At 34.1% G+C, this 13,271-nt stretch overlaps 2 protein-coding genes across 2 annotated transcripts; one reads left to right on the top strand and one right to left on the bottom strand.

Annotated features, from left to right (window-relative positions):
• Positions 1-2,917, bottom strand: LOC100373534 (isochorismatase domain-containing protein 2-like). The gene is made up of 3 exons (XM_002739020.4): positions 2,724-2,917; positions 1,107-1,347; positions 1-210 (listed from the first exon to the last, which is right to left on the bottom strand). Exons 1-3 carry the CDS (start codon positions 2,905-2,907, stop codon positions 48-50), a joined length of 588 nt encoding a protein of 195 aa, XP_002739066.2. The 5' UTR covers positions 2,908-2,917; the 3' UTR covers positions 1-47.
• A 272-nt stretch (positions 2,918-3,189) lies between these two features.
• LOC100372939 (GDH/6PGL endoplasmic bifunctional protein) lies at positions 3,190-13,110 on the top strand. The gene is made up of 6 exons (XM_085501031.1): positions 3,190-3,331; positions 4,121-4,292; positions 4,997-5,317; positions 5,960-6,109; positions 9,403-9,519; positions 10,692-13,110. Exons 2-6 carry the CDS (start codon positions 4,127-4,129, stop codon positions 12,344-12,346), a joined length of 2,409 nt encoding a protein of 802 aa, XP_085357157.1. The 5' UTR covers positions 3,190-3,331; positions 4,121-4,126; the 3' UTR covers positions 12,347-13,110.
• Positions 13,111-13,271: the final 161 nt, after the last annotated feature.

Below are 13,271 nucleotides of genomic sequence, written 5' to 3'. Positions count from 1 at the left end.
TTTGCATTGATCATGACCATGTATTATGCAAATGAAGCAAGGATGTCCTATTTCTTGGATAATAGTCCAGTGTCTGGTGCAGACTCCCATATAATTTTTTGAATTTCTCTGAACTGTGGATGAGCAGCATCTCGCACAAGTTGTAATATCATTGATTCACTTGTGGTAATAAAAGCACCACTTTGACGCATCCGTTTGAATGCATACATCCTGAAACAAAAAAAATCATTGTGTAAATATTTACTCCTGAACCAGATCTAAACATAAAAAGAAAACAAGTCATTGTTTGTATTATAGGTACATGATATCTATCGCTTGACTACCAAAGCAATATCATGTATGCGGCATGGCTCCATTGAACTACATTCATTATATATTCGACCACCAGTCGGTCGATTTGATGCTGACAAAAAATACATGTGAAAATATTTAAATTGATCGATCCAAGCATGTGTGAGATGAAGTCCTGACAATAAAAAATGTGGTTATTGTTATAAAACAAATGTGACGCCACTTTAGACCGAAGCACTTACTCTACCAACAATATTACAAGAGTAATAATTGTATAATTATGGGGTTATAATAAAAAATTTGGACTCCGCTGTGATGTATAGTGCCCTTGGGAGTCGCCTCGTTGGACTTCCCAAAGGGGGCGTTATTTGATTTTTGCCACATTGGATAGTAAAGCTAAACCTACGGTACTAAAATATGACAATGCTACATCAACTAACATATGGTATAATTATATTATAACTAATCAGGACTGCAGCTTTTCCCAAAGTACACGTACCAAATATCCTGCGTTACACAATGCTTGTTGCTACACCATATTTGTAAGCCTTTCAGAATGTAGCTATTTGATTGGTTGAATTATTAACAAGTTGATTGTCATATGAAATAGTGTAGAATATCACACAAGACCTGTGGTCTCAATTCAAGCAGGTGAATTAGCACAGAGCTAAGCATTGTTTAAATATCTACTTCAATGAAGATTGATAGGCATGTTAGTTTAAAAGTAAAATTCAATTTTCGGACAAGCAAAAGGGAAACCTGAAAAAGCGACCTTTATTTATAGTCACTTAGTAGATTCATTAGTAAAGTAGTACCTGTCTACCAAGCTTCTAGAGGAACATGCATCTACAATGACATGTACGTCTATTTCTTTTTCAAGAAGATCCAATGCAGTTGACTGAATGCATGCCTGCGTTTCAATACCACACAGTACAACTCTTTTCACACCAAGATTCTTAATATGTTCTTCTATTTCCGGAGTTAACATGGTAAAGCATGTCTTTTCAACTTTCTTGGTTCCCTCAATATTCAGCTCAGGCACAGTACGTCCCAAACCTATGAACAGTGTCAACAAACATGTTATCATGCGTGTGGTTATATCAATGAAGCTACCATCTCTGCTAAACTGATTACCATGGAATAATCTTCAATTTGTATAACAAGCAGCCTCTTGGCTGAGATAGCTCCGCTGTTACCAATCCATGTTTCAATTAAAGAACTGAAGATATCATTAGAAAAATGAACAAATCTGAGAGAGGTCTATCTGAGATACCTATATGTACCCGGTATAACATCAAAGCTATACTGATGTAATTCAGAATACTGAGTACCCAATAAAAAGTCTATTAAAAACAAAAAAATGAGAGATTGATATAATTTTCTCGTATGCATTTTTGATTCTGGATATTATCAATGACATTTTTGAGCAAGTGGACATGATGGAGATTTCTCTAGTTTTCAGTTTCACAGTAACCGTATAAATTTGTATACCCTGGTAAGTCCTAAACTGTGGCTATAAATATTTGAGAAATCTAGTACAGGTTAATTGTTATGTTTCTTCTATATAAGTTTTATAAGAGCAATCATGTGTTTTCTTAATTTGAATTCACACAATGTGTTATCACATACTTTGTTTTGCCTGGCCTCGTAACTCCATGGGAAGTGCACCCTCACATCAGGGCAATAATTTTCTGTATCACACCTGGCCAAGCTTTCATCAATCAAAACAAAACAAGTCATTCTAAATTACGTTGTGTGTTTGAGGTCACACCATGGTAAAATTGTAATTACACCTATAAGGTATATGATAAAACTTTCATGGACTGGACACATGAAGCCGGGAGCAACCACTGGTGGCGCTGTATACAATCAAAACCTATTGAGGCTTGCCTACGTTCATTCAGACTTTAGTTAAATTTGGTGACTAGTTAAGTATGATAGAAAGCGTGTACAGTCTTACAGAATATAAGTGATTTCAGCATTTCATGATAAATGCTTTCTATTAATAAGTGCACTTTCAAATAATATTCATGAGCTACATGTATGCCTATGTCATAACCTTGTTAAAACCCTCGGCCGCAAAAGCTGTGTCCAGTTCTTATAGAATAATTTTTGCACACTTAACTACAACAATCATGTAGCTTAGTCCATGATGCAACATATGTTTTATTTCAGTGCAAGAGTTCAATAGCAATAATCAAATGTATGGAAACGTTTTACTTTGTTGCAGTTACACGCAATAGAATTTAAATTACTATTGAATTATAAAACTTTTGTTATTCAGAAAAAGACTGACAGGCTAAGAAAATAAAGTACATTTTAAATCAAGTTGACCCCCCCCCCCCCCAGATTTGAGCCATCCCTTATTATTTCAACGAGATCGTTCTAAGATGCCTTTGGTGTGAGACTTAGAGGTCAGAGGTGTACTTTACCTTTCGGGTACTGCTCAGTCGTTACAATCGGCATTTTCAACACCTTTGCTGCTGACAACATTCGTGCAGATACTTCTACAATCTGTGGGAAATACTTGATCGTTGGGCGAAATTTCTCTTGCATATCGCAGAGAAAAAGCGCCGTATTGTCAACCATAACTTTTCCTATCATACGCGTAGCCATCTTGCCAGTTAGTGGAAGAGACCACTTGTGATGGCGAAGAGAAGCGTTAAGTTACTATTTCAATAATGCACATCAAAAATAACGTCAACAGTAAAATTAACATATTCTGATAACATATTTCGAATGAATTACACCCAAAAAGCTTGCTTTAACATTGTCCAACACGTTCGATGAGGCCAAATAACAATCTTATTACCTGCAAATAAAATGGTAGAATCCACATCACGTGATCCAACTTTTCAACCTTTAACCTTTCCTATCAGGTGATACCAGATAGCGGTCGTCCCATCGTGTATGAGCTCCACACTGATTTCAGACCAGACTGCTCTAATAACTGATAGCCGCATCGAATAGGCATTAGCTGGCAGTCCAAGCATTTCACGCGTACATACAGGGACTCTGGTATCAACGCCAAATAAAACAGGTACAGTGCTATCCATTATTTTTCAAAATATATATCCTATTCATTCAGCCCGTTCACTTACTGGATAATTACACCTTTTATTTGTAAATAAATGTTATGGCCGATAATTTGTTTTTATTTAGTTATCATTGCGATTCATATTTCAGAATTATATCAAAAGCCAGTTATCTAAGTTCACCTGTATTATCTAAGAATCACTAAATATTCACTCATTTCAAATATAATTGTTATTCTCAGATTAAAAAAAACACAATAATGTTTCTATAGTATGCTATCCCTACCACTACACCTATTAACTGTTAACCATGAGTAACAATAAATCATAAATCTCTGGAGGTATAATAATATTGAAATAGTAAAAAAATATGTGTCCTGCATGAATGCTCACACCTTGATACAAATTATGATTTAACACTGAATAGAAAATTGCTTCCTTTGGGTGGATACAGGGGGATTCGTAGGTTTTGTAGAAACCTACTAAAAACTGAAGAATTGTATAATTTTGTTTGTATTATCTCTTTTATTTTTCCTTTAACATTGCAAAGAACTGACTAGAATAAAATTCTAGATTCACCCGTGTTAAATCATACAACTTTTAAAAATACGTCTGATTTTCAGGTTATCTGATCTTTGTGCCTTACGTGTAAATAAACCATTCATTGATAAGTATCTTGATAAACTGTGCAGTTGTGGGCAGTCTGGGGGCAAAGTCAGAACAATATCCGGTGCTTGTCAATTGCATCCTTCCTTGTGTCAAGGTTTAAATAATTTGGGTTTCATCCAAACTAGATAAATATGGAAATGAGGTCATTATTCGGATTCTTGTTGGCTTTAGTGATTGTGGTTTCCTCGCCTTACTCTGCAACAACTGAAGTACTCTATAGTAACATTATTCTTGTTGGAGCCACAGGAGATCTAGCCAAGAAATATCTATGGCAAGGAATGTTTAATCTTTTTCTAGGTAAATACTTTTTTAATTACTCATTACTCGTTTTCTTTTATGATTGAATAACAAAATTTAAAACATGTTAAAAACAGAGGAAGTGAAAACATTTCATCTGATTCATCGTTATTCTAAATATTACAAAAATCATGACTTCCACAAGCAGTTTTTAAGTTAAAGCATTTGAAATTTATTCCTACATCTATCATAATTGTAGGGTTGCTGAATTTTCTGAGAGCATCATTTCTAAGAAGATTACTGTGAATTATTTTAAGAACCATCAAAATTGTGAGGGTATAACATAATCTGATTTCACTCATCACACAATATAATATTTTGACCTAGAATGTTTGCGCCAATTTAAACATAATTTTATTACTAGTCTTGACCAAAATTTATTCTTGAATAAAATGTGTCATAAAACATGAGAATATTTTGACAGTAGAAATCGTTGACACTTTTATTAAGCATGTCAGTGATAGTCACATTATAAAATGATATATAGAATACTGCCCTCAAGTTAATCTCTACAAATAATCTAGTTCCTATTTGAGTTACTGTACATTCACATACAATAATTAAAATTGGTTTAATATTTTAAAATCTGATCAAAATATGTAGGCAACATAAAATTTGGTCCTAAATTAAAGAAAATGTAAAACAATTTGCAGTTTTATTCTGTTGTTGTTAATATTGATTTATCTATAAAAATTATCACACAGAAAAGTCCAGTAATGACCACATTTTCCATTTCTACGGTTCTGGAAGAACTCCACAAGAAACTGCCGGACCAGCTCTACAGAAAATCCTGGAGGAAAATGTAAAATGTGATAATATAGATAGAGATGATTGCAGTGTTAGGAGAAGACAGTTTATTGAGTCCACGGAGTACCATCAGTTGAAAAGTGCAGACCATTATGTGAGCTTAACTATAAAAATAGAGAAAGCACTGAATGCATTGAAAGTTAATGAAACTGGAACTTTAGCTTTTCTGTCTGTGCCACCATTTACATATGCAGATATTGTTAATAATCTTCATGAAGGTAAGTTTATTGCAATTATTAAGTTTGCTAAATATAGACATATACAATGAATATTTGTCTTATTTTAATAATCTAGTGTACAATTATTAATGCAATTTCTGGTACACTTCTATTTTAGTGCTTTACATAATTTACATTAATTTGAGTAATTTTATATTTCAAGTCCACAATCAATCTTTGTGTAGAAAATAGTTTTTAGAACACAAGTTTAGATGGTAGTCACTCATTGAAATACAAGATCATTGATCGAAATTTACTTTTTGTTTATTACCAAATTGACATTCAGTTTTCTTCATTGTGTACAGTTTTTGATATCCTGTGTCCAAATCACCCAAAATTAGAAAATGTTATTATTTTGATGACCTTATTTATGCATTTGCATACAATTTACATAATTAATGACATCATTCTACCAGTCTACCATACTGTAGAATACATTTGTACTCCACATAAGTCAGTATACTAAACTTTTTACAGATCTATTAAATTCTATTTATTTATATAATTTCTATTAATAAATTAAATACAAGTTCAAGCGGTGCACTATTTTAATTTGACAACTTTTATTTTTGATCTCAATTAAAAGAAAATATATGTGCAGTTGTTATTGGTTGCAGGATCATTCTGTTTTGTTTTTTCTAGAATGTCGGCCACAGGATTCCTGGTTCAGAGTGGTATTAGAAAAACCATTTGGACATGACACAGAATCAGCAGAGAAGTTGTCCCGAGATATTGCGACTAGTTTAAAAGAAGATGAAATCTATAGAATTGATCATTATCTAGGAAAGCCAGGTGAGTTCTTAATTAACATCATTTAGAGATACCAGAGAATGATTTTTGACATTGCAATAGAAAGGAATCAGGATAATTATTTGAATAATGCATCAATTAGCTCCGAGATCAAATTTAGGCTTACTGATGGATCATTTAGTATAGTATTACCGGTAAATGAGAAAACACAGACACTGTATCAAATGGAAAATTGATATGACCACCACCAAGATATTATAGCGTAACTATTACAACCTTGTCCATTGAGAACATAGATTAAATGTATACATACAAACCATGCAATAGTATTTTTGCATGGCAAAGGCGAGTATAAAAACAGTGCAAAAATATATTATTTATAGTACCGGATTCGACTGATACCCCGCCCTGGGCGATCTTATGGAGGATTTGATTTTTTTTTAGAAAAATGTGGACCAAAAGATCTAGCAGATATTACGAGGCCCATCTTGTCTGGAAAAATAACCCTGCGTTGATAAAAATAGTCTAGAAAAAAATGGTCTAGAAAAAATAATGTTTCGCGTTGACCAAATATAATCATGCAAAGTATAAATTCAAAGTATTTTAATACATTGATGAGAGGTCGCATTTTACATGAACAAGAACATGCACTAAGAAGGAAAAGCAAGTCAAAGTCGAAACGGGGTGCATCATGGACACAACACACGCTGCTACAACTGGGTGATCAGCGACATCATTTTGGGACGCAATTGAACTTCAAGTATTTTGCGAAACTTGCTGCGCGGCGATGCTAGCATCAAGTGTGTGTTGACCGAAGTTTGACCCCAAGTCACGCACTTAACTGGTGCGTTACCTTAGCAACCTTTTTCTTTTGTGGTCCGCGCGTCGATCTAGTAAAATTGTTATTAAATCCGACTGTACTGTAATTACGCAACTTGTATGCAACTCTGTACTGGCTTTGAATATATCAACGTCGTTTACTTAGTGCACTGCTTTTCTAATTACACAAATTTGTTTACAATATTGTACCAGCTCTGAATATTTCAACTTTGTAATGTATTGCTTTCATGATAATTCCGCAAACTCAAGTTAATTTTTACTATTGTTAGGATGCTGACCCGGGGTATTGGGTCTGTGAATATTTCAATATTACCGACTTGATAATACGTTGCATTCGCAATAATTACGCAAACATAAACATGGGCGCATTTAAATCATTAAAAATGATAGTAGTCGGGTCGAGAAAATATTTTAAATACTTTTGATTCATCGATGTTCCAATGGTGATTTTTTTTATTCAAATGAAGTGAACATGTAATATAAACCATACCATGTGTCAAGTTAAATTTTACTATAATATAATAAACTCTGGACAGCGCACTTCAATCGCAATATTCACGAACATTTCGACTGAACTCTAATAACCACGCGTTTGAATTACGTGCGGTATTGGGCAATGACCTCATAAGTTCACGCACTGATATTTAAATTCGGGCCATCCAGCTTGACGCAAATCAATATAGTTACTTGTCATAATTTCAAAAAATCTTTCAACTCTCACAAATACCATGAACGCGAAGAATTAACTGGGGGTTAACTGAAAGGAAACGTCTTTTTTGGACAAAAAACACGTCAGTACAAGATTATGTGTACAAGGTTAGATTTATAGAACGTACATGACCGCTTAACTCAGTGTTTTAATAATCATGTCGCATGTGAAATGCAGGAGACATTTTAGTTCGCCCATTTCTTGTTTACCGACTTTTTGTCTGGAATGCGATACAGACAAAGATTAAACATTGCTGATAACAATCAAGAGGCTTGAATCAGGAAAATTTGGATATTTTAAACTTCATAAATAAGGGATTGGTCAGTTACTTCGGCCTGGGGGGGGGGGGGGGGTCGGCAGATTCCATTTTGCTAGCTCTAAATCTCAGTCGACCCACCCCCTATCAAATAAAAAAAAGTGGGTGACCCCCCCCCCCCCAACATTATATTATTATGTGCTTATGAAAACAAAGGAAACCTTGATTTTGCTTAAATTTGTGTTGGATTTTGGTATTTTACAGACCAAAATATGCATATTTAAAAGTTAAAAAAACAAAAAAACTATTTATTTTTTCATCATTTATTTTAATTTATATATCAGCATTTTCACATATTTAACTTTTTTGATTTGCTGAACAAAAACTGTCACTGCTCTTTGTACTAATTGCTGTGTTGTCTTTTCGTCTCCTGTTATAATTGGATAAATCCAGTAAATATCTTATACAATGGTGACTTCAGACTTTAAATAAAATAATCTGATATCAGCAGCAAATAGACTTGGGATGTGTTTAAAACTTAACAGTATAATTGGGGTTCAAGCCACATTGCATAATCTGTTAGTTATTTGGCAACTTTAACCTCCAAATATTTAGCCTATAACTTTTTTTGCATCAACAAATTTATAGGTAATAGTTATTATTAAGAACACATTTGTATGATTAACTTTTTTATCATTTGTTCTGAAATAAAATTTAAAAAAATATATGCATGAGCGCGTGTGTGAATTCTTGAAAACATGATATCAAAAACAAGGTGACCCCCCCTCCCTATTCGCACAATCAGAAACAGGGTCCACCGACCCCCCCCTAGGCCGAAGTAACTAACCAATCCCTAACATTCTTTTCAAGCATAGACTTTATTCGAGTGTAATAAACGTAAGTGAAATGTATTTTAACGAGTCATAATACGCAACAACAATTTGTATACAGCATTGGTTTTATTGAAGTTTTAATGCTTTTCGACTTCACAGTGAATTATTTTAGCGTCATACTAGTATTTGAAATAGCGCGCTCGATACAAGATGTCGGACGGGAAAATTGGGGTCTGTAAAAATGTTTGTTGGTTCAGTCAGGCAATGTGAGGACCAAAACATCGCCCACTATTTGAAACATCGCCCATGGGCGGGGTATCAGCCGAATCCGGTATAAGCATTTTACGCAGAAAAAAATAGCTAAAAAGTCATCATAAAAACATAAAAAATTAATTAATTAATATTCATGTTCCTCAACTAATACTACATGTACTGTGTTAATCTCAATGTAATAGTATATAGTAATAGTATAAGCAAAATGTGGCAAGAAAAATACTGGCCAATCTGTTTTTCAATTAATACTACATACATTTACTATATTTATGTTTATGTCCCTTGTCTGGACCACATTATCCATATTAGCGCATATCGAAAGCTGCAATTAACACTGAATTGTTGCAGGAACGAGAGATACAGTCGGAGATGAGAACCATACCAGATAACGTTATTCTGTGCTCATATTTCATATTATTTTCAGGTGTCCAGCAAATAATGCCATTTAGATTTGATAACAAAGATAAATATGACCAGATATGGAATAAAGATCATATTGAGAGAGTAGAAATTGTTATGAAAGAAACACTTGATTGTAAAGGTAAACCAGTCATTAATACTGCAACCCATTGTTATCAACCCTGGAAACCCACACTATAGTGTTTTTGACTTGTATCACAAAAAAAATGATATAATTGAAAAATTCAGCATTTTCTATCCTGTTGTTCATTTTGTCATTTGCTTATAAATAATTCAATACCTAGCATGTGATATTGAAAGAGATATTCTAAGAAAACCACCATCAGAATTAGCAATACCTCAGTGTTTGGAGACTCAACCTGATTTGATGGAGTTTGTGGGTTAAACCCAACCCATGGCCAACTTTCCGCTCCGCTCCGCTTTCATCAAAGATGACAGAGCGGAGATATTCAAATAGGTCGCAACAATTTTATTTTCAACTTCTTGAAAACTACCAGGCCAATTACTTTATTACTTGGAATGTTGGTACATTGTGTAGACCTCTGTCAGATTTATGTATTTTGTGACGATATCTTAGCGTATTTTGGTAACAAATACTGTGTTCAATATTTTCTTGAAAACTACCGGCTCAAATTGATACTTGGTATGTAGATATCTTGGGTGGACCTTTGTTAGATTTGATTTATTAATTTATCAACACATAACATCCCTCGGAAGAGATGTAAAAAAATTACAATTGAAAAGCAATGAAAAAACAAACAAATAAAAACACAAGTAGAAGAAGAAAAAATACTATGAAAAGTCAAATCAGACTAAGGTGCTGTTGCTGCATACTTAATGAGGTACAATGTGCAAGAGGTTTTGATAAGTCATTGGCAGCCATTATGTATTCAAATTTATCATGTTTTTAGCATCTGAAAACAACTTCTTTCTGTGCATTTAGTATTTTGTCGAACCATTACAAAATGTTGTCCATCACAAGATTCACAGATCCTTTCATCAGTATTAAGACACTTTATAAGTTATTATGTCTCCCCACTATGATGTTTAAGTTATTTTGTTATTATTACTCCTGAAACAGTGGAGGTATTTTGACTGTCAGGTCACTTCTTTAATAGTTGAGGAAAAACTTGTCAATTCGAGACATTGCACCTTGACTAAAGTACAGTAGCGACCCAATTAAAAAAAAAAAAAAATATGCACTGTGTATATCTCTTTTGAGAAAAACTAAACAGGTTTTTTTTCTTCTTCACATATTTATAGGCATCTAAATATCTCTCCTCTTTTTGACAGGTCGAATGAACTACTATGATGAGTATGGTGTCATCCGAGATGTTATCCAGAACCACCTTACAGAGATTCTCATCCTTATTGCCATGGAAACACCATCTAACTTAACTGACAGAGCCGAACACCATCGTAAAAAACTGCATCTTCTGAAGCATGTCAAATCACTTGGGTCCGATAGTTGTGTGATTGGTCAGTACACCAACTATAATACCCAAGTTAAAGATGAGCTCAAGAAGGACGATGACTTTCAGAGTGTTACTCCGACATTTGCAACGGTTGCCATGGAGATAAATAACCCTAGATGGAAAGGCGTTCCATTTATTTTAATGTCTGGTAAAATGATGGATGAAAAGAGTGGGTATGTTCGAGTGGTATTTAAACAAAATATCCTCTGTGGCTCAGTACCAGCAAACGAATTCAACTCGTGCTACCCAAGACAAATTGTCTTTGTAACTGGTAATTCTGATACAAAGCACCCCATTTTACTTGTGTCTAAGAGTCTCCCAGAACCTAATGTACGTGATAACTTGAAAGCTAGTAATCTTGAGTCGAGTGCAGACGTTTTTGGTCTCAAAAAATCTGACTATTTTTCTTATAATTTGGTGGAAAGCCAAGATGCATACAGTAATCTGATAACAGCCGCGTACGAGGGTCGCAGGGATTCATTTGTCGGCACAGAGGATTTAATAGCTTCATGGAAAATATGGACGCCATTATTACAAAGCATCAAGAAGAAAAAACCAAGGTTATACCCAGGAGGGAAGTCAAATTCTGATTGGTTGAATGTTGTAACACTCGGTAATAAAATAGAATATTTATACGGTGTCAATGTAATTGATTTTCCTCCAGATCCGGTGAACACTAAAACCATCCCATCACATTACCGGTCTCAGCCTTTACGCACTGGTAATTTAAATCAAGTGATTAAGAAGTTGGCAGATGATATTGAAGTGCTTGCTAAAGAATCAGTTGAACTTAATGGCGTGTTTCACATGGCTTTATCAGGTGGTAATACACCTAACAAGCTCTTAACCCATTTGGTTCTTCACTCTGATGCGTTTCCATGGCACCACACTCATGTCTGGCAAGTGGATGAAAGATGTGTTGATTTGAAAAGTAATTTGTTGAATTTCAACCACATCAATGAGAATCTATTGCAATATGTGCCTGTGCCGTTACATAACATCCATTCCATGCCGGTTGATCTTGTCAAGAATGAATATGAACCGGGTAAAGACTTGGGAAGTGCTGTTTACGGAGCAGAAATTGAAAATATTGTTCCCAATGAATCAATGGATCTTATTCTGCTTGGAGTTGGCACTGATGGCCATACTGCATCTTTGTTTCCACGACAATCAAGTAATAATGTAGATAAAACAGAAAGAGAGTACAAAGAGGAGGAAGACAAGCTTGAAAATGACCTTGTAGCATTGGTCAACAATGGACCAGAAGATGTATCACCTAAAAGAATGACAATGACATTGGATTTAATCAATAAATCCAAGAATGTAGCTGTATTGGTGACAGGTGGTGGCAAAAAGAATATAGTGTCTGTGTTAAAGGATGCTGTTAAAGACAGCAGTAAATGGCCAATCACAGGTGTGGAGTTAGTAGATGGTGACATGGCTTGGTATATTGACCATGATGCATTGCTGTAATGCATACATGTATGAGAAGTGATACTCTCTCCCCCGAGTGTTGATGGAGCTACAACATTGATAAAAAGACCTGTTCCTGTTGACAGGATGAAAAAAATCAAAATTCAGCTACAGACAGTCACAAATGTAACCATTTTCTTCCCATGAACTAAAAATGAAATAAAATCCTAATTTTTGTAGAAAGTAATTTTATTCTCCAACCATCTTATTGGATGGGTAACTGTTAAATTCAAACACCAGGCAACTTATTTTAGACTTGAGAAAACTTGAATTTATCACTGAAGGCATATTAAATTTCTGTAAGTTGTATAGCATAAGATTATATTTTGTTAAAAATATTATGTTATTTTGACTTAAAGGAAGATGGTAGTCACACCACATATTTGCGAGATATGGGTCTCGTATAAACAAGACATTACCAAGATTTAATTGGGTAATATTTTGGGAAGTCACCAGAGGTAATTAGTGCAAGTCGTGCCCAGGTGAAAACACATTGGATTATGGGAATTCAATGTTAATAAACACAATTTTTGAGCATTCACAATGACCACCACCCTTTAAAATCACAAGTTTTTCAAATCCATGTGAAGAGATTTATTTTTCAAATATTCAATCAATTGGCTTATTTTTATTTTGTACACCTAATTTATACTATTTCATGTATGTGAAATTCTCATTAATATGCAGATTTTCAAACTCTTTGGAAATTTGTTATCGGCTAATCAGTCAAAATATTTTATTAATAAATTTCTAAACAAGTACAATACTGATGAGTATGTTGTTTATATATACCAGTCACATTGTGTTCATGTATATAGTCCCTTATTAAACAAATGGTATATGTACATATGTAAAAGACTGAATGCCCACAATCCTTAGCGCTTTGTATATTGCCCATAAACTGAAAGCAATATCCGGGAGATAA

Source organism: Saccoglossus kowalevskii, chromosome 7 (genome assembly GCF_978046115.1).
Source record: "Saccoglossus kowalevskii chromosome 7, keSacKowa6.1, whole genome shotgun sequence".
Classification (NCBI taxonomy): domain Eukaryota; kingdom Metazoa; phylum Hemichordata; class Enteropneusta; family Harrimaniidae; genus Saccoglossus; species Saccoglossus kowalevskii.
This window is presented reverse-complemented; position numbering and strand designations above follow the sequence as displayed.